Source organism: Ochotona princeps, chromosome 1 (genome assembly GCF_030435755.1).
Source record: "Ochotona princeps isolate mOchPri1 chromosome 1, mOchPri1.hap1, whole genome shotgun sequence".
NCBI classification, from domain to species: Eukaryota; Metazoa; Chordata; class Mammalia; order Lagomorpha; family Ochotonidae; genus Ochotona; species Ochotona princeps.
In genome coordinates this window covers 7,679,316-7,701,505 of record NC_080832.1, presented here as the reverse complement: position 1 = coordinate 7,701,505, position 22,190 = coordinate 7,679,316, and the positions used below count along the sequence as shown (strand labels likewise).

The 22,190-nt window shown below is 45.6% G+C and overlaps 1 protein-coding gene across 1 annotated transcript in view; it reads left to right on the top strand.

Annotated features, from left to right (window-relative positions):
* Positions 1-1,038: 1,038 nt before the first annotated feature.
* TULP4 (TUB like protein 4) overlaps positions 1,039-22,190 on the top strand; it is a 153,789-nt gene continuing 132,637 nt past the window's right edge. The window contains exon 1 of the mRNA XM_004595454.2: positions 1,039-2,366. Within this exon, the coding sequence (XP_004595511.2) occupies positions 2,115-2,366 (252 nt within the window). The 5' untranslated portion in view covers positions 1,039-2,114. The remainder of the gene's footprint in view (positions 2,367-22,190) is intronic.

Here is a 22,190-nt window from a genome sequence, read left to right as displayed (position 1 = left end):
AAACAGTAGTGAAATCACTTAAATCATTCGGTCTGAAAATCAAGGGGGAGTATCTTTTGCTACTTACATTTTACCAATCATTAGCTCCATGCAATTGATGTAAGGGTAAGATGGGTCTCCAATTCCAGTTATGCCAACTGTTCTGCTAGAAACCGTATACTTTAGTGTTGTAAGATTCTTCTATTTTTATATCCTTTTTTGTTTTACAGATTTGTAAGGCTCCAGAGCCTTCAAGCTGTGATTAATCTGATGGTTCCTGAAGTTGCTTGGAGAATAGTCGCCTCGTGTGCCATTTGAAGAGTGTGTATCCATGTATGCTTAAGACCTTCTGTACAAGTGTGTGTACTGAAGAAGACCGTCTCATCTTGTGCACACTTGAGTTTCACAACTTAGAAAAATTAAGAAGTAGATGGAGCAACTTGACACCACGAGGCTCCAGAGCTCTGGAAGAAAAATACATCACTAATGGCCAGTTTTCCTCATGGTCTTCACGGGTAAAGAAAGTTTGCAAAAAGAAGAAAAAAAATTGTACAGATTAAGCCTCGAAAATACCTCTCTAAAGACAGAGCTCAGTGGGAAGGTGACAGGGAGGAGTGTGATGCAGACACTGCATATGGGATTGCGAAGTGTCTCCTGCACTTTATTTTTTAGTAGGTTTGGTCATTCAGTTAGACTTTAGAATTCTGGACTGGAAAGTGACTGTTACTGGTTATGGCTGGAACAGAGCAAGTTTAGGTGTGATGGGACAGGTCTGAACAGTGAATTAACTGATTCCTGTGCTTTTTTAGTTAATTGTATTTGAGGAATTTTAATTTATTATTTCCCCTTTCCTTTCTTGCATCTATATGATATTATCTTAGAAGAGCAATTGAAACGTGTAAGTACAAGAAAATCTCCAGGAAAATCCTAGCAAAGCTTCCTTTTCCTTACAGTCGTGTCATTTGGCAGCAGCAGTCTCTGAAGGTGAAGGGAAAGTGGCTGTCAGCATTGCTCGGGCCCTGCCGCTGGCCTGTGTGGTTGAAGGCCTTCCCTCCCCGGTGGAGTCCAAGCAAGCTTGCGCATGAGGCAAAGACTTCTTGATGGACTGACCTCTGAGATTTGTTATTTTAGGAAGACGGAAAAATACGTGTTCTTTAGGAGCAGAGAAGGGGAGAGGTAACCGGGGAGGGAGAAAGAACTCTTTAAAAGAAACGAAGTCGTGTGTAGTGTGTTCCTGTTTGGTCGGCAAGTGGATATACGACTTGCCCTTGGCAAACCTTCGTGCCACTTCCTAGCTTTGGTACCTCGACTCTGGCCAGCAAAGGGGCTTTTTCCAGGCTCCATGGCACCCAGGGGTGCCCTGGCCGGCAGAGTTGTCCGAGAGAACCTGCAATACTTGGGAATACAGGGCCAGAAAGGGTCTGGTTTTGAGCAGTGAGGAAAGAATGCTTTTTTCCTGAACTTAGGATTGCTGTCTGCATGAATTCTGGTCTGTTTTGCACAGTTTGTGTGCCTTTTTTTCCCTTTATGCAATCTTTTTCAGCTTTAGCAGCAGAAATTTGTCCAGTCCAGAAAACATGCCAGAGGCTGGCTTCAGAAGGAAGTTGATGAGCCCATGCGCTCTGTCTCTGCTTCCAAACTTTGGAACAGAGAATTCCAGCTAGAGGGATTCTTAAAGCCTTAAGTTACTTGAAATCTATGTATTTGCAACCTGTTGTCTCTGGAATCATATACTAAACTGGAATCTCAGGCTGAGTGAGAATAACCCAAGTTGAGTAAAAAGAGGAAAACTGTTCCTTGATCACCAGTGACTGATGATGCTGTTTCTCCAAAGGATCAGTGTGTTCTTCCCTTAAGGACTTGAACCTAAAAACGGACCACACTTTTTTTAAGCATTACCTTTTCTTAGCAGACTGCCATCATCTTTTATAGAGGAATTTTTTCACTATGCATTTGGTGGATCTTTATAAAATGCTAACCTTGTAACTAGATCCAGGTCAGTGTCAAGTAAAGGGGACAAAGGCAGCGGAAGCCAGGCACACAAGTAAAAGTCAACAAGCCCATGAAAGACATTGGTTTGAATTCTCCAGCATTAAGCATTATTTTAAAACTAAAACAGTACATTGGGCAAAAGTATGTATGCAGCGGTGGAACATGGGCCTGTGCTCTGCAGCGACTCCAACATCCTCTGCCTGTCCTGGAAGGGACGCGTCCCCAAGAGCGAGAAGGAGAAGCCGGTATGCAGGAGGCGCTACTATGAGGAGGGCTGGCTGGCCACTGGCAACGGGCGGGGCGTGGTAGGCGTGACCTTCACCTCCAGCCACTGCCGCAGGGACCGGAGTACGCCACAGAGGATAAACTTCAACCTGCGGGGCCACAACAGTGAGGTGAGCTGTGGTTTTGTGTCGTGGGGTGGCTTGTCATGCCCACATTCTGGGGCCTTGACACCAGGCTGCTTTGGTGTCTTAGACCTGATGCTGGTGAGACCTCAGCCTAGGACTTGTGTGTCCTGTGCTGTAACAGGATGCTCGAGGCCAGGCCCTGCCCGTGTGAGTCTTTTGTCTCTGCCCCCTTCCCTCCTGTCTATGACAGTTGCACAGTGGTGGAGTCACCAGCAGGTAGTGGCTGGTGCTTTTTGAGTTAGGTGGTCTCAGCCAGATTTTCATGCTCCAAGGGAGTCTCCCTGGTATACAGCTAACCCACGGGATGGAGAGAAAACAGTGCTGCCCTCGCCTTGCCCACTAAGCACCCATGTGTCTTTGATGATAACTAAACCCTTGGCTTGTATTTCTATAGGGTATTATATATTTGTACATATGATTTCTCTGGTTTTCTAAAACATAAATAGCAGCATTATCTGTGAAACTTATTCAGTCAACATTTAGTGAGCAAAACATTAGCAGCTGTGTTGAAAAGAAGAGCATGATTGATAATTTCTCTCAAACATTTATTTGTTAAGAGCACCCTGCTGGCATTCACATTTCATTCCTCGCTAGCTGTTGTGTATTTTCTTATGAGGAAATGATGACTATTGCAGGCATCTTAAAAATGGCACTTGATGGTTATTAACTATTATAAAGGAGCAAGAATATGTTTGAATCTTGTCTTAGCTCATTTGGGTGACCATAACTACGTGGGTGGTTTATAAACGTTACGAATTCGTTTCTCATGGTTGGGGAGTCTGTAAGTCAGTGAGCCAGGGAGTCAGTATGCTGGGGTTCTGCTGAACACCTCTTGGGGCTGCACACTCGTGATTTCTTGGGAAGAAGGCGAGGGTGTCTTTGAAACCACTTCTATGAGGGTGGCACCTATCCCATCCATGAGGGTCCTGGTCTAAAGACCCCTACCTCCTAACACCATCACCTTGGAGGGGGTTAAGATTTTAATGCCTGGATTTTGACAACAGCAATGTAACTCCAGTTCTAAGTGCAGTTGCTATTGACGTTCCAACTAAATCGAGGTGCAGAATATTTCCAACACCCACCAAGTACAGCAGTACTCCTTCCCAGACTGGACACCTTGGGTCCATTCTTGCTGTGATAATGAAATTCCTTAGACAACTTAAGTTTCTCGTTCACAGTTCAAGGCCCTGACCCATTTGGTGTCTGGCAAGTCCTCTGTGCTGCACGTAGCACTTTGTTGCTGCATTGTCATTTGGCAGAGGGGTGGAGAGCTCGCTCAGGACTTCGTAGGGGACTGATTGCTTGCATGAAGGCAGAGCCTTCACAGTCTAGTCCCCTCCAAAGGCCTCCCTTTAAATACCACCACAGTCAGGTATAGGATGTGTACTAGTGAGTGGGCTTCTTGTTACTAACCCAACAAAGGCTACTTAGGAAGGAAAGAGATTGTTTGTTTGTTTAAATTTTTTTTTTCTTTTGCAAAGTTAGATATACAGAGAGGAAGAGAGACAGAAAGGAAGATCTTCCATCCGATGATTCACTCCCCAAGTGACCACAATGGCTGGAGCTGTGCCGATCTGAAGCCAGGAGCCAGGAGCCAATTCTGGGTCTCCCACACAGGTGCAGAGTCCCAATGCTTTAGGCCATTCTTAACTGCTTTCCTAGGCCACAAGCAAGAAGCTGGATGGGAAATGGAGCAGCCAGGATTGAACCAGCGCCCATATGGGATCTCAGTACGTGCATGGCAAGGACTTTAGTTGCTAAGCTACCACGCCAAGCCCAAAAGAGATTTTATTTGGCTCACAGTTTTGGAGGCCAGAAGTTCAGATGGCTTGATATAGGCTGTGGTGAGGGCCCTAGGGCGCTGGCAGGGCATGTGCTGAGAAGGGTCATAGGACAAGACGAGAACCAGAGAGAAGCTATGTTTTTTTTTTTTTTTTTATCATAATTTTCTTAAGAACCTATGGTTGCATCCCCCTCAATGACTCTTGGATCTCGTCTCTAGACCCCACCTCTAAACACCCGTCATTGGATTAAATTCCCCCCTCCCGAAATCCTGTATTATTAGGTCAGGGGCCAAATCAGGTTCAAAGCATAGCAGTTTCCAACAGTTGGAAGGAAGATAAATCATTTCACACGCCCATCTGAGAGGTCACCGTCTTCTGAACTCTGTCCTTCCTTTGTGTGCTCTCTGTGCCTTGCTTCCCCTCAGCACAGTGTCCGTGACATCCATCCAGGTGCTGTGTGATGTATAGGCTTTTAACTTGATGTTAATTTTCCGCTGCAGGAAGGTGACATGGTTTTTCCATTCTCCCGTTGAAGGGCATTTGGATTGCTTCCTGTTCTTGGCTGGTCTGAGGAACTCTGTTATAAACTTTATGGGCGGGTCTCCTTGTAGACCATGTGCTCAAAAGATGAAAATCTTGAGTCATAGTGTCAGTGTGTTGGCATGCATTTAGATTTAGTAGAAATGACTGAGCAGGTTTGCAAAGTGACTGGACCACTTTACATGCCACCACCAGTGTTGAAAGTGTTCTGTGTGAAGCCAGATATATTGGGGGATTCTTTTTTCCAGAATAAGTTTAATATATTAGGTACTTCTTTTAAATTTAGATTTGTCCTGTTAAAAGTTTTATTCAAGGAATTATGTTTTGTGATAGCTATATGCTTTCTTTTTTTCTCTTTTAAAAAAATATTTACTTGAAAGGGTTAGAAGGAAAGAAAGAGAGACAAAGATATCTTGCATCTGGTTCACTCCCTGGATGTCTGCTATAGCTAGCACTACACCAGGCTCAAGCCAAGAGCCAGGAGCTTAGTCCAGGTCTTCCACATGGGTGGGTGGTAGGTACCCAAGCATTTGACCCACCTTCCATTACTGTCCTGGGTGCATTAGCAGGGATCCGGAGCAGCTGGAACATGGACTGGTGCCCCATATGGGATGCTGGTGTTATAGGCGGCAGCTTTGTCCACCATGCTGCGATGTGGGCCACACTTCTGCATTTATTGCAGTGGCTTACACACACATACACACACACACTTTTTAAGTGGATAATGTCTTAAAAGATGTATTTTTCTGTGAGTATGTAACAAGTGATCACAACTTAAAGTAGTCCCCTGGTCTCTGGGTGCTGGAGGTCTGAAGTCCTGGCATGGTGTTGCTGGGCACCAGGATGCTGGCTCTACTTGAGGGCCATCCAGGCTCCTGGGCCAGCTTCTCACCTCAGACAGCTGCTTGCAGTTGTAACCTGTGGCCTTTGGGCTGTCTACCTCTGGGTCAGTCCCTGCTATGTGTTCTCTCCACAGCCTTTTCACCCCTCCTCTCTGAAAAATGGCTCCTGTGGGGAGGCTGTGGCCTGGGGTGGGGCAGGAGGATGGCACCCAGGGATGTGACGTGACAGGTCTGCCTGTCACAAAGGAGAGGATCATAATTCGTGGTGGTCTGGGTACTTCACTGTTGAATTACTTTATGGAAGTTTTTCTCTTTTTATTTTTAATTCATTTCTCTTCATCATCCTAGAATATGTCTCATTCATTGAGTGCCTGCCAAGTAATGTAGGAACTTGTCCAGGGTTTGCAGGCCTGTCAGAGCCAGAAGCAGGGAAGTTCCAAGCACATGGAGGTGGTTGTCACCCCCCTGCCTAGTGCAGGGCTTGGTACAAGACCTTTCTACCTTGTGGCCTCGTGTGGCTCTGAGCTGGTTCAAGGTCAACCCACTATTTGTGTGTTACTGTCAGAATACTCAGGCTCCTAAATGTCGAATACCTGGCCTGCACTGTGTAGTTCACATGGAGGGGAGCTGGAGCTCGAACACACGGTCTGTCATTCTTCTTGCTCTGTCTTTATCTTCTGAGAACTTGTGGTAGATGTGGGCCTAGAGTTGCTTGTCCACAGTTGTGACATCTAAAGATCCGAGCATGGCAGGTATTTGTGGAATCAAATGGCAGGACTCGGTCTGAGCCCCTGTTGGGCAGTTTACTGTCGTCGTCCTAGTGTTTCAGCTGTAAAGTGCATTTGTTTATTGTGAATGCTACCCCCCAGACTGCCAGAGAGAGAGAGAGTGAGTGAGTGAGACAGATTGAGAGAGAAAGAGAGAGAGAGAGAGAGAGAGTGAGTCTTGAGCCGCTGCAGGGCAGATTACTGTCTAGGTGTGTCAGCTATAAGCATGTTAGTTTTATTAGGGACACTACGCAGAATGCTGGCGGGGGTGGGGGAGTGGTGTCCGTGTCCGTGTCCGTGTCCTTCCAGAGGGAGAGTGAGAAACGTCTGTGAGATGCTTCTCCTCCGTCCCCTCATTCCGCTCTTCCCTACTCTCACTTCCCACGTCATCCATCCTGCAAACTGAACAGTGCTAATGCTTTGTTGCAATTATCTCCTTGCATTGTTTGGCAAAACTTGATGGAAGGTTTGTTGTTTAATCGTTTTTTTTTTGACATTTGATTGATGAGTTTAAGCCATTTACATTCAGTGTTAATATGAATAGGTAGTAATTTGGTCCTGTCATTTTAGCAATGGGTTGTTCATTGATTTAGTCTTCTGTTGTTATTTTACTGGGATGTTCTTCACATTTGCCTTTTCTCTATGGAGAACATCTTGAAGTATCATTTGTAGGGCAGGTTTGGAAGAGGCATATTCTTTTAACTTTTGTTTACTGTGGAAGAATTTTATTTCATTTTCAAAGATAAAGGAAAGTTTTGCTGGTTATCTTATCCTGAGCCGACAATTTTTTTTCTTTTAGAATCTGGAATATATCACTCCATTCTCTTCTTGCCTGTAGAGTTTCCTGTGAGATCTCCTGTGAGTTTAATTGACATTCCTTTATATGTCAGTTGATTTTTTTCCCATGCACATTTAAGGATCTTTTCCTTATGTTCGATTGAAGAGAGCTTGGTTATAATATGTCTTTTTTTAAAAAGATTTTTAATTTTATTCTTATTACAAAGTCAGATATACAGAGAGGAAGATCTTCCGTCCGATGATTCACTCCCCAGGTGAGCCGCAACGGGCCGGTGCTGCGCACCGATCTGATGCCGGGTACCAGGAACGTCTTTCCAGGTCTCCCATGTGGGTGCAGGATCCCAAAGCTTTGGGCCGTCCTCGACTGCTTTCCCAGGCCACAAGCAGGGAGCTGGATGGGAAGTGGAGCTGCTGGGATTAGAACCAGCGCCCATATGGGATCCGGGTGCGTTCAAAGCGAGGACTTTAACCACTAGACCACACTGCTGGGCTCCTGGTTATAATGTGTCTTGGTGAATATCACTTTTGGTCAACCCTGTTGGGAATTCTGTGCCCCTCCTAGATGTTGTTTCCCAATTCTTTCTTCAGAGTATGGAAATTTTTCCTTATTATTTCATTGAATACACCCTTAATCCCAGTTTCTCTTTCTGCGCCTTCTGGGACTCCCATAACTCTTGTATTTGGCCTTTTATAGTGTCTTTCGATTCTTGAATACTTTTTTTGGCCTGATCCAGTTCTGCTTCCAGCTTTTTGTTTTTTTCCCCCCCTGGTGACAGGAAATATCTTCTAATTTTGAGATTCTTTCTTCTGCTTGCTTCATTCCCTTTTGGAGACTCCCCACTGTACTTTTATTTTGTTCCACAGTATTCTTCATTTCTGATATATCAGCTTTCATTTGCTTCACTGCTGTTACTTGCTGTGTAACATACTCCTTGAATTTCTTGAATGCCTGCTTCTTGTGCTTCTCATTGTTGAGAAGGTTTATAACAAGTGTTTTGAATTCTGTATCCCCCATTTTCTCGATGTCTTCCTCAATGAACTCTGAGGTTGGCAAAGGGTTTTGCTGCTTTGCAGGGGAGTCTTCAGTAATATTCGTTTTGCCACTGTCTCTTTTGCTCTTGGTCATTGTACTTCAGGCTATCAAATTCTTCTCCTTGGGGCAGGCTTCTAAGCTCTGTCTACAGTTCAATTTTACTTATTGCAGTTGGTACCTGGTACTTTCTTTGCAGTCACTTGTGCCACTCCCTACAGCAAGTTCCAGGTCTGAGTTCTTTTGTTAGATTTCCACCATGATCTCCGCAGCCCCAACTACCGACTCACACCGCTCCACCTCCTGATATCGTGCTGAGGCTGCACCTTTGTCTGTACAGCCTTTCTCCTACTTTCTGGTTGGAGCAGGTCCCAGGATTAGGGAGACACCAGGTATCTTATGCAGCTAAGTTGTTGTTGGTACAGATCTTGCTGGAGCCTGTTGGCTGTTAGGTCTGAGGGCCACACGGACCTATTTTGACGTGTACAATGCCAAAGCCAGTATTATTTCCCTGTAGGACCATTGCAATGCGCTGAGCTCAGCGTGTTCGCTCCCAGCTCAGCACATGTGTAGCTCACTGTTGTCTCCGCAGTCTTAGTTTTTCACACCATACAAAATGGCACCCAATTCAGCTGTAGGGGGTGGACCAGGTTGTTAAATTGACCCTTTTCCCCGCACTGCCCGTCTGGGACCTGCTGCTCTGTCTCTGCTCTTGGTCAAATCAAACAGACCAGCGAGACGGGCAGTTCTTTGAGTTGAGCTCCTGAGCTCCCGGTAAGCATCCCTTCCCACCTTGCTTCTGGTGGAGTCCCAGCTGCTGGTGGAGTTTGGATCGTGGCTTGCTGAGTGCCGCTGGGGTATCAGTCATGGCAACACCACACTGTTGCGTCTGCTGCTTTCCTGGGTCTGTCAGTTAGTGAATGTGTTCAAAGATACAGGATCGTAAGGATGTGTTTATGGTCATCCTAGGATGCTACTCAAAGTCAGCCAGGAGCTTTCGTGAGCCAAAACACCAGATGCAACGAGGTATCTTAGGAGGTTTATTCCAACGGCGCAGGAATGGGGTGGAGGTGGTGGGAGATCAGCAGGGAAAAAAGAGAAGGATGAGGTAGTGGGGAGGCCGGAAGAAGAGTTGTTGTTAAATCTTAAGCTTTTCATCCCCTATTGTTATTTCTTATTTCTTATTTCCTATTTATTTACTAGAGAGAGATGGAGAAGGGCAGGGGGAGAGGGAGGGGAGAGGCCATTCCTGTTCCTCAAGGCCCCCAACAGCCGTGTTTGGGCCAGATATTCGGTCTGCTTGTTCCCATGGTCTGCTATAGCAGGAAGCCGGAATCGGCATTAAAGTGGAACCTGGAACACAGGTAGTCCGTCCTGGGACGTGAATGTCTCAGTCCCTAAGCCAGGCACCTACACTTACCTCACTTTAAACCTTACAGCTCCCCGTGTCCCCAGGCAGGCTTTTTTTTGTTTGTTTTAGGTTGTCTCTAAGTTGACTTTTTAAAACCTACCTTCATAATGATGGCTCCAAGTTTATGTTTTTGTCTGTTGACTCTCTGAAGATCCAACTCTGCTTTCTGACTTGGTATATGAGATGCAAAGTTGGACAATCAGCAGGTTCCCAGATAGAATGTGTCTTCTCACTGGCCCTAAACCAGTTCCCCAGTGTGTCTTCCTCATCTTGGCGCATGAGCCCATGATCAGCCGTTCAGTTGAGCTTTCAGCTCTGTGCTTTCCTTGTACCAAATCTGATGAGCAGGGCAGCCTTCCTCTGTTTCTGCCCTCAGTCATGGCTGAAACAGGCCCCTTTTCCTCCTCCCTCACTGCCTTGCCACCTGGGACTGCAAACAGCGTCACATGTGCTTGAACCTTAACTTTAACATTGTATTAGGACTCCATTTACAGTGTCTATGCTGAGCTTTTAAAGTGTTAAACTTTTTAAAAGTGTATTTCTGAGGAATTTTAATTTTCTGTTTTCTTTCCTAAAATTCAAGAAAGATTGGGTGTTTTCAGGTGACAAGCATGATTTTCCTGAGCCCAGCATGATGGCTCAGTGGCTAAATCCTCACCTTGTAAACACTGGGATCCTATGTGGTGGTCAGTTGCTCTACTTCCCATCTAGCTCCCTGCTTGTGGCCTGGGAAAGCAGCAGAGGATGGACCCTGTACCTGCGTGGAAGATCTGGAAGAAGCTCCTGGCTCCTGGCTTTGGATTAGTTCAGCTCCAGCCATTGAGGCCATTTGTGTAGTGAACCAGTGGATGGAAGATTTTTTTCTTTTTAAGATTTATTTGTTTTGTATTGGAAAGGAAGATTTTACAGAGAGAAGAAGAGACAAAAAGATATTCTGTGTGCTGATTCACCCACAAGTGGCCACACTGCCCGAAATTTAGCCAATCCAAAGCAAGGAGCCAGGAGCTTCTTCCACATCTCCCATGAGGCCTTGGGCCATCCTTGACTCTTTTCCCAGGCTATAGGCAGGGAGCTGAATGGGAAGTGGGGCTGCCGGGACACGAATGGCACCCATATGGGATCCCAGTGCATACAAGGGGAAAACTTCAGCCACTAGGCTACTGCACTGGGCCCTGTGTGAAAGATCTTTCTGTCTCTCCTTCTCTCCATAAATCTAATCTGCTTTTCTAGCAAAAATAAGTGAATCTAAAAAAAGAAGGATCTCCTTTGCATTGAATCTTGTTCTGTTTGGCTTTGTAATAAGGGTTGTTCATCATCCTTCTAGAAGATTAGAAGCCACTGTTGACTCTTGTTCCTGCTGATGACCCGCTTTCCTAAACCTAGGAGAGATGAGAAAAACTAGTATAAAAAGCTGTTTTTTATTTGTTCGAAATGTAGCGAGACACCTTTCATGTGTTGTTCATTCCCCAAAAGTCTGCAGAGTTGCACCGAGTTGAAACCGAAAACTATGAGTTCAAGTCCTCCACGTAGGTGGAGGGACCCAACTCTGTGAGCTATTTCCTGTACCTTCCTCGGGTGTATGTTGGCAGCAGGGAAGTTAGAAGTAGAGTAGTGGGGATTTGAACTAGCTGCTGTAATAGGAGGCTAGACTGTCCCAAGTGACATCTTAAATGCTGTACCACACTTCCACCTGATAAACCATTTTTTATTTGAAAAATATTTGCACAGGACTTAACATTTAAGAATGTGCTTGCCTTGTTAGAGCAGGTTCCCACAGACACCGGAAGAGGCCCTGGAGATTCACAGAGACAGGACCGGCCTGTGCACCTCCACCAGCTCGGAGGTGATGTTCTTTTTGACTGTACTTTTTGAATGTACTAGCAAATGCTTATTCCTTGAAATGTGGATTTTATCCATTTCAGCATTCTGTGCACTAATTGTAATGGTGGGAATTTAACTAGAATGCTGTCTAATTAATTTGGTTTCATACAAATGTGTTTATTCCACATGTGGATGCAATCAAATTTGAAACATTACAGAATCACATAGTCATTACTGAGGTGACTTTGCCTTAATGGCTCACTTTATGTAAAGGTTTATTTACTTAAAAGGCAGATTTTTAGAGAGAGAGAGAGAGAAGGAAAGACATAGAGAGATCTTCCATCTGCTGGTTCACTCCCCAAACGGCCGTGATGGCCAGAATTGGACTAGCCTGCAGCTGGGAGCCAGGAACTTGCCCTGAGTCTCCTGCATGGGTACAGGGTCCAAATGCCTTGGGCAATCCTCTTCTGCTTTCCCAGGCCATAGGCAAGAGAGTTGGATCAGAAGTGGGGCAGCTGGGACTTGAACCAGTGCCTATCTGGGATGCCAGCTAGAAAGGGGGAGGATTAACTTGTTGTGCCATGCTGCTGGCCCCACTGTCATACCTTTAGAATTTTGGTTATGGTACTCACATCCTCACTTAGTGAGGACTGTGGATGCAAGGGAGGGTGCAGTTGGTGGAGGAAAGCTCTTGTTAGGATACCACCCTGCAGGTGGAGGTGATAGAGATATGAGAAGTTCAATGTGGGAAACTGCATCCATTCAGACTTTTACTATATTTTTGTAGACAAACTTCCTTTATTGAATGAAACTGAAAATTATTGAGGACCTAGTGTTGTGGTGTGGGTTAAGTTGCTACTTGTGTGGCCTGTATTCTGTATGGGCTCTAGTTTGAATCCCAGCTGCTCCAGTTTCAATCCCCAAATGTCTGCTAATGAGCCTGAGAAAGCAGCAAAGACCCCACGATCAGCCATTCACTTAATTTAATCCACTAAAATATCTCTATTGTAATTTGGTTGGGTGTGGGCCGGTTGGGCAAAGCCACTGTTCTTGTGAGGATAGGAAGTGGACTGAGTCAATCTGGGCCAAGGACCCACTGGGGTTGGTGAGATCTGCCACTGGGAGGTGATCTGATGGAGAAACTTGGGTAACTCTTTGTCAGGACATAGTCCCTGCAGTGAGCCCAAGAAACAAGGCTGGGAGCAGCCCAGACCAGACCAGGTTATGGTACCTGCCAGCATATGTGTGGGTCAGGTCTAAGGGCAGGCCAGGCTGGGCTGGTTCATAACACCCAGTGGCAGATCTGAGAACCAGGATGGGGTGCAAGACAGGCCAGGTCAGGCCGCAACACCAGCTAGTTCATGTCAGGGTTTGGATGGGGGCTGTCTGGGTTGGGCTAGGTTGCAGCACCCACCAGTATGAGCTGGAAGTGGGAGCAGACCGGGCCAGGCCAGGCTGTAGTACCAACTAGCAAATGTTGAGGTGAGGTGGGCCATGCCATACTGGGCCACAGCACCCACCAGCATATATGAGGCACAGGTGTGGGGAGGTGGTGCTAGCAAGGTAGGACTGCGGAGGACTTTGCTGCTGGGCCATTGCTCCCATTGGTGGGCATGAGAACTGGGACTGGGAGCAGACCAGGCCGGGCAGGACCACAGCACCTGTTGGTATGCATGTGAACTGGGTAAGGAGGAAAGCCAGGCTGGGCTAACTGACAGTATCCACTGGTGCAGGCATGAACCAGTTAAGTGCAGGTTGGTTGGGCCTTATCACAGCATCAGCTAGCAAGTGCTGGGACTGGAGGCAAATTCTGTTGAGCTAGACTGCAGAACCATCTGGGGAGTGCAAGATTTGGGGCTGGGAGTGGGTCTAGTAGGGAAATAATGGGCACCTCTCTGATGGGCTGCGACTCCTACTGGTGAGTATGAGAACCAGGGTGGGTGGTGGGCCTGACTTAGACAGGCAGCAAGTGGAGTCAGTTGAGTTAAGCTAGGCTTCAGTGCTCATTGATGTGTAGGAGAGCTGGATGGGATATGGGACAGGCTGGACCTGTTTGCTGCACATACTGGCAAGCACAGGTCTGGGGGCAGGCCTCATGGAGGTTATTGGGGGCCGCTCTGACTAGGCTGCGGGTCCCAGTGGTGTATGTAAGGACTGAGTGTGCAGTGGCAGGGTTGGGCTGGGTCACAGCATCCATTGGTTTATGTGAGAAATGGGGCTGAAGATAGAACTGACCCAGTCATTTCAGCTACCAGTATGTGCATAGGCTGATGTGGTGATGGACTGAGCAGGACCCTGTACTGGCAAGCACATGTAAGAGTTAAACCTGGGATCACTTCAGACCAGGTTTCTTTGGGGATTCCCTCCAGTTGGACCTCTGGTAGAAGTTAAGTTTCAGTCTTCCTCAGCACCAAGAGATGGTCTTTTGAGAAGGGTGCCCTTCTCAAAGATCACTGGATGGTAGATGCGTAATTATCTTCTGGAATCTCTCTTCTAGTTCCCTAGTCTCTGCATCTGATTTTACCCCAGTACAATGCTGTTTTGGTTTCAGTAGTTCCGTTATATGTCTCAAAATCTGGTGTAATGGTGCCTCAGTTTTTTTGCTTTTTGGTACCGGATTGCTTTGGTTATCTGAGGTGAGAAACAACTCTTTAAGACAATCTCTTAATTAGAACAAGAAATGTTTCTATCAGAGGCAGGAATTGGACTGTTGCTTCATCTTTAGATAAAAATTTTGTTTCACCTAAAATGTTTATCTACTTTTATACCAAAGCTCAAAAGTAGGAGCTAAATTTAATTTTTATCATAGTAATGCTTACACAGGGGTGAATGCTAAATTCAGAAATACAGCAGCACTGTACTTCTTGTCTCTTGCTGAGCTGTCTCTTGTCCTGGCTACTTACCAACTGCTTTTAGTATTATTATTTTAATGATTCCATTTTAGGATATTGCTGATTGTTATGATCCCGTCTTGCTAGGTGGAAATTTAGCTTTCTCTTTCGTAGCTGACTCAATGTATGCCTAGGATTGTCCTGTTTCAGTCATTGGGTAGCTTATTATTTAGTGTGTATATTATTTGCATGGTGGCCCTCTTGTACCCAGATGGCAGTTTCATGATGGTGGACCTCAGTAAATGTTTTTTTTTTCACCTGAAGTGGTAGGTACATTTGGTAGAGAGAGTGTCCTTCAATTTCAAATTTCTTTTTCCATTATTTCTCCGATAATCACTCCCTACATGCCTCCTAGCTGTTTTCTCATTTATTGTCCTCAGTTTATACTTTTATTACTGTTATTTTAAAGGTTTGTTTTATTTTTATTTAAAAGGCAGAGTTAGAGAAGGAGAGAGAGAGAGATCTTCCATCCACTAATTCATTCTTAAATGGCTGAACTGATCCAAAGCCAGGAGCCAGGAGCCTCCTCCAGGTGTCCTACATGGGTGCATGGGCCAAAGGACTTGAGCCATCCTCTGCTATTTTCACAGGCCATGAGCAGGGAGCAGCATCATAAGTGGAGCAGCATCATAAGTGGAGCAGCATCATAAGTGGAGCAGCTGGTGCCAAAGGTGGACGCTTAGCCTACTATGCCACGGCATTAGCCCTGTGATATCGGACTTATTAGAAGTACTTCATAATTGGGCCCGGCGGCATGGCCTAGCGGCTAAAGTCCTCGCCTTGAACGCCCCCGGATCCCATATGGGCGCCGGTTCTAATCCCGGCAGCTCCACTTCCCATCCAGCTCCCTGCTTGTGGCCTGGGAAAGCAGTCGAGGACGGCCCAATGCATTGGGACACTGCATCCGCGTGGGAGACCTGGAAGAGGTTCCAGGTTCCCGGCTTCGGATCGGCGCGCACCGGCCCGTTGCGGTCACTTGGGGAGTGAAACATCGGATGGAGGATCTTCCTCTCTGTCTCTCCTCCTCTCTGTATATCTGACTTTGTAATAAAATAAATAAATCTTTTTTTTAAAAAAAGAAGTACTTCATAATTAAAAATTTTCCTTTTTGTCATGCTGCACAGCTCTGCTTCCTCCTCACCTCCCACCCCCATGTGCGCGAACACTCCACAGTTGACCACAACATCTTATGTTGGACCAAGCTGAAGCCTGGAATCTGGAACTCCATACAGGTCTTCTCTGTGTGTGGCAGGGGCGCTCATACTTGGGTTATGTTCTGCTGCCTTCCCACGCGCATTAGCAGGGAGTTGAATTGTAACTGGATTAGCTGGAACTCAAACTGGTATTCCTGTGGTACGCCAGCATCACAGGCAGCAGGCTAACCCATCGCTTCACAGCCGCAGCTCCCTCACGTGGCTTTTTAAGCCTGTATAGGGCGTGATTCTGAGGACTGTGTTCTTATTACTTCTAACTGCTTAGTTCTGTCCCCTGCTGCAGTTTGTCATTGTTGCTGATACTATATTTTCTCATGTATCTGTAAGGATATGAATTATGCTTTAAACAAGCTTTTCTACGAGATGTGCTTTTTCTGAGGTTCCCTTTTAAGTCGTAAGTACGGCTGTGTAGGGATGATTTTATTTGAATCTCCTATTTTCATGCTTGAGGGCTTTTAAAGATAGTAATTCTGTCATGTAAAACTTTCATCAGCGGCAAATCCGTAGACTTAGAAAACCTTCACATAATTTTTGGCGACTGGAGAGAGGGAATTGAGAAGAGCGTTTGCTGAAGGGGTGTGGTTCCCTTGCGCGCCGTGGAAGTGTCTTGGAAGTAGACAGAGGTGGTGGCCGTGCGACAGTGTGTGTGTACTGAAGTGTCTTGGAAGTAGACAGAGGTGGTGGCCGTGCGACAGTGTGTGTGTACTGAAGTGTCTTGGAAGTAGACAGAGGTGGTGGCCGTGCGACAGTGTGTGTGTACTGAAGTGTCTTGGAAGTAGACAGAGGTGGTGGCCGTGCGACAGTGTGTGTGTACTGAAGTGTCTTGGAAGTAGATAGAGGTGGTGGCCGTGCGACAGTGTGTGTACTGACAGCCAGTGACGTGTACCCTGTAAAATGGTTAATTTTACATTACATGAGTTTCACTAAAAAACAAAGTGGTAAGCAACAACAGTCAGTAGCTCTGCTTTCTTACTCTTTCAATTCTACTCTTCAAAGACAATCTTCCTTTTCAGAGGAGGCCTTTGTAAAATTCACTTGAATTTACTCCACTGCCAGGATCCTGGGAGCCGGTGTATGTGTGTGTAAACACGTTCATCTGTGTGTGTGCATCTGCGTGCACTTGGACTGGGTAAGAGGTAAAGGCAGAAATCAAAGGGACAGGAGTGAGAGGAGGGGCTCACACTGACTGCTGACTTGCTGTGCTGGGCACCTCCCTAAGTTCTCGTACTCACTAATGCCCGCTCATTAGTTCTGCAGCTTTGCAACTGTTCCTGTCATTTTAGAGATGAGCAAATTGGGGTGTAGATGTTAGGAACGGGGTTAATTAACAGCTGGGTGTGAACCCATTAACTTTCCAGATTCTACCTCTTCACAGTGCAGTCAGGGTTCTAAGAACATCACTTCTGTTTTTAAACATGGCCCCTATCCCCAATATTAGTTTGTAGCTTTGTTTGTTTGTTTGTTTGCCTAGAGAATTCCCTGGTCACATGTCTCAATGGCTCTGAGGAAGAGATGTCAGGCTGCATGGGTAGGGTTGTGTCCTTAAGGGCCCGAACTGTTCCGTGTGCAGCTTTGCTGGCCAGCCTCACCTGGCGCCCTCTAGGCCCAGGCCTTCCCCGTTTCCTTCCTGGGTACTCTGTTTGACCCTCCTGACCCTCTGCCCAGAATCCTTTTTATTTTAAAATGTTAAATCAAAAATCCCCTTTTAAAGTGTTTTTTGAGAAATGTAAATTTATTTCACCTATGTAAAAAAGCAAAACAAAACACAATGAAATTAAAACCAGACTACAATTGACTTATATTTTATTGATAAAATGGATTTGATAAAATAATGGTATCATTTATTTTTCCCCTTAGTGGGTTATTCTGTTTAATTTTTTCTATTAATAAAAATAAATGATCATGTCCAAATTTAATGGAGGTTTGCTGTCTCCTGAGTGTATTTATGCTGGAGAGAATGAGAGTGATGCGGGTACAGGCAACAGCCTCCTGGGAAGCAGCTTCAGGCTGTGTGATGTTGCAGTGCGAATGACTGACATTATTACTCAAGTCCTAGGCAAATAAATCTCACCTTAACTATATAATCTGTGCTCATGATTTATTAGTACCCAAACCCCTATGGTTCTTGAACCAGCCTACCTGAGTGGGAACTGAGCCTTCTGGGATTCGGATGGATCACTTACTTTCAGTGTGTCTTGGTTGTATGATCTGTACCGGGGTGCAAACATCTGCCTCCAGAGGCCATGGTGGCTGCAGGATGTGGCCCGTAGACCATGGGTGTTACTGCCCCGATGCACTGTCATCCCCAGGTTTTTATTTTGTGCATTTCGTTCCTTCCTGATGAGCCCTCTGTTGAGAAGTAGTCTCATGATTGTTAAGTATAGGCATGGGATGTGGGCAGGAGGTAGGCGAGGGGTGAGGAGCAGGGTGGCTGATGTCCCAGCTGCGAGGGAGGCTGGGTTGTGCAGGTTTGGGATTCCATGGTACTGGGTGCCTACTATGTGTTGGTTCCTTATCTACCTCCATTCACAATTGCGTCTTCTGTGGAGTTCGTGCATCTGCTTACCTGATCCGCTCGTCACCTCACCTGTTGGTCCTTAAGCAAGTAGGCTTTTAGGCACAGACCATCCTTGGCACACTTGGCAGAGGGTATCCTATTGTAATTGGGGATTTTTTTTTCTAGCTGTCAACGTCATTTTTGGGAGGGAAGAGATACACAGGAACTGATCAGTGCCACACTCCACTGTTTCCATTTGGGTCTGCCCACGTACTTGACTCTAAAACAAACATAACTGCGCTTTTGCCCAGGATTCTACTGCTGGGTGGTGGTTTTTTTTTTTTTAAAGATTTATTTTATTTTATTGGAAAGTCAGACATACGGAGAGGAGAGAGACAGAGAGGAAGATATTCCATCTGATGATTCACTCCCCAAGTGACCACAACGGCCAGTGCTGTGCCGATCCGAAGCCAGGAGCCAGGAACTTCCTCTAGGTCTCCCACATGGGTGCAGAGTCCCAAGGCTTTGGGTCGTCCTCTACTTCTTTCCCAGGCACAAGCAGGGGAGCTGGATGGGAAGTGGAGCTGCTGGGATTAGAACCAGCACCCATATGGGATCCCTCCACTAGGCCACCATGCCGGGCCCTGAAAGAAGTATTCCATGACTTTAAGATACAGTAAATTAATGTTTATGATGTGGGAAATTGATTTTATTCATACAGAAAGCAGGAGTGAACAAATATTCTATTGTTTGTTCATTTAATATTTTCATGGTTTTTCCTCTTTTCAGAAAATTCATTATACATAGCATGTGGGGTAATTAGGAGATTACTTAAACAACATGGCCAAAAAGAGTTTTCTTGTCAACAAGGGCCTAACATTTCCCCCTTAATTATGCTTTAAAAAATCGAATCATCTGTCTACTTCAGAGATTGAAATCATTTGAGGGAAGCCAGGACTTATAACATAAATTAATATTTTCTGCTACTTAAGAAGTACTTGCTTAAGAGTAATGCCTCTTTGAAAGAAAAAAAATTGTATTTTACAACAGCTTGTGCAATGGAAATTTATGAGCCACATATGTAATACTAAGTTTCAAATAGTCACATTGAAAAACCAGTCGAAACAGATGAAATGGGGCCCTGTGTAGTGGCCTAGTGGCTAAAGTCCTTGCCTTGAATGCGCCAGGATCGCATATGGATGATGGTTCTAATCCCGACGGCCCTGCTTTCCATCCAGCTCCTTGCTTGTGGCCTGGGAAAGCAGTAGAGGACGGCCCAAAATCTTGGGACCCTGCACCTGTGTAGGAGACCGGAAGGAGGTCCCTGGCTACTGGCTTCGGATCGGCACAGCACTGGCTGTTATGGCCACTTGGGGAGTGAATCATGGGACAGAAGATCTTCCTCTCTGTCTCTCCTCTCTGTATATCTGACTTTCCAATAAAAATAAAATAAATCTTAAAAAAAACAGATGAAATGAATTTTAATGCTGTACTCTGTTGTGGAGTATGAGAGAGATCACACTCGACCTAACTGTAGGATGTTAGGAGGAGTCTGTTTCCCAAGCTTGGTGGCAGCTTTCACTACACTCTAGGAGCCACTACACTGAGCGACAAAGTCAGGGGCTTTGAAGCTCTCATCCTCCAATCAGATTGAGAGCCATGTAGTATGTACAAAGTTTCCACGTGCAAGAGACAGAAAGGGAGCTACCAAAGCCTAAAATTACAGTTACCTAACCTAAGGTAGCTCAACAGGAGCGGGAGGGGCTGGGTGCGTGGAGCCTGCGGAGTACTTACCATGCTGTCAGTTGTTCTGAATGGTGTGGAAGGCAGGAGCAGGGTGCACTTTTCATGCCTTGAATGACAGGAGGGGATATAAGAAGAGCGAGGTGGGGAAACTGCATTTCCATGCCCTGTCTGCTGTGGCGCTCTCGGATGGAATTGGTAGTCGCCAGCATGCTTTTTCATTGTTTCTGCACAAAAAGGATGTTGCCATCTCCTAGCCAGAGAGGGACTTCACCAGAGCCCAGCCATGCTGGTCCCAGTCTGACTCCAGACTTCCTGTGGCTCATTAGCTGCAGTCTGTTACTTTGTTAAAGCAGCAAAGGAAGCCTTCTGACTCTTCCCTGTGGGGTTTTTCTCGCTTTATCTGTTGAGATAGTTTTCTTCTTATACTTCTTCTGAAATAAGCCTGAACAATAGAATAACACTTATGACTTTCAGTGAGTTGGAAGTCCTTATTTTGTTGTACTGCAAAGGTAATCAATATTAATAATGTGACCCTAGGCATTGCAATATCTTCTGAATCATTAAAGGAAGATTATCTAAAACATAGGTTTTAAATTGATTATATTTTTCATTATTGAAAATCTACATATTCAAAACAAATGAAAACTTAAAAATAGATCATGGTCCATTAATACATGTAAAGAAAATGTAAATCTAGAAATATAAAGTATAGGAGCTGGCATTGTGGTACAGCATGCTACGACAACACCAGTACCCACACGGGTGCTGGTTCAAGTCCTGGTTTCTCTGCTTTCAAATCAGCTTCCTGCTGATGCACCTGGGAAAACAGCAGTAGGATCCAAGTGCTTGGGCCTCTGCCACCCACGTAGGAAGGTTAAGTGGAGTTTCAGGTTCCTGGTTTTCATACTGTCTGGTGCTGGCCACTGGGGAGTGAGTCAGCTGGTGAGAGAATTCTCTCCCACTCTGTCCCTATCTCTCTGTTACTGCACCTTTCAAATAAATAAGTAAATCATTTACTTAAAGGATTGTAAACTATTTAGAGCTGGCTTTTCTCATCATTTATGACTACTCTGCTGTGGCCTATGATCGAGTTCATGCGCACTTTCCTAGGTCATCCTTCCATTCGTTCATATGAGGAGCAGGACAGTCAGGCTTCCGGAGATCTCATCCCTTTGACTCGACTAGCCCTCCAGAATCTCATGGCCACCAGGACTTGCTGCTGGCTGTGTTTCTGACTTCATCTATTTTCTGTACCTCTCTTTGATCTGGGTCTTCCTGCTCACTTATCTTCCTGAAGTGAGATGAGCTTGTTCATGCCTTGGGACCCAGGGCATAAGCAAGGAGCTGGATCACAAATGGAGCTGTTGGGATGCTGGCACTGCAGGTGGAGGCTTAGCTTGCTATACCCTGGTGCTGGCCCCATGATGGTTCTTAAAGTCCTCACAAGCACTGTTGTTTCTTTGTTTCTGGAGATCCAAAGTGAGTCCTAGTAATAAAAATCTCTGAAGTGAAGCCTTTGATTTGGTGTATGTAAGTAGAAGTAATTGAGATCCTCTAATGTGGGCATTTGTTAAAAAAAGTTGGAGAGTTCTCTGAATTACTGCAGCAGTTGCTGTGTTGCTAAGTCTGGGAGTCTGTTGTGGAGCCAGGAGGTGCCCTCCTCCACGGTGTCCTCCTCCAGGGTGCCCTCCTCCAGAGTGCCCTCCTCTAGGGTGTCCTCCTCCAGGGTGCCCTTCTGCAGGGTGTCCTCCTCCAGGGTGCCCTCCCGAAGGCTCTCAGGGATATCAGCAAGCTCTGCTTCCCGAGGAGGTTAGGAGCACCTTTTGGCTTGAGAAGATGCAGTCTGAACACAGCACTGTAGTGGATTTTGCAGAGAATTGTGTGTTTTCCCCAGTATTTATGCTTCATGGTGAAAAGTCCTTTACAAGTGGACAGAACCATCAAGTATTGGGGAATAGAGCCCAGAATGTGAGAAGCTTTTGTGTGTTTTGATTTTTCTGGGTTTGTCTTTTAGGCATCTGGAGAATGTTGAATTATGTGACATCATTACTGAGCATGTGTAGCCACAGGAGGTAGTTTCTGTTGTATGTGTAGGCTGGCGTTTCTATTTTATGGTAAAACAAATGCAGAAGATTTCTCTGTCTAATGTTAGACTTGAAATCTCTTGAGTAGACGTACTTGGCAGAGTGTCCATTTTCTCTTATTTCAAGACTTTGAAATAGAAAATATGTTGCGGTGGCTTGTTGGTAGGTGTGATAAAAGGATAAAACATTTATCTTTAAGATGTTTGTTGTCAGAACCTGCATTATAGCGTAGTCAGTAAGAGCTGCTGCCTGCAGTGTATAGGTGTCAGCTCAACTCCTGGCTGCTCCAATTCTTTTTTTTTTACATTTTATTATTATTATTATCATTTTATGATACAGTTCCATAGGCTCCTGGCATTTCTCTTATCCTCTCCCCAGTTCCCT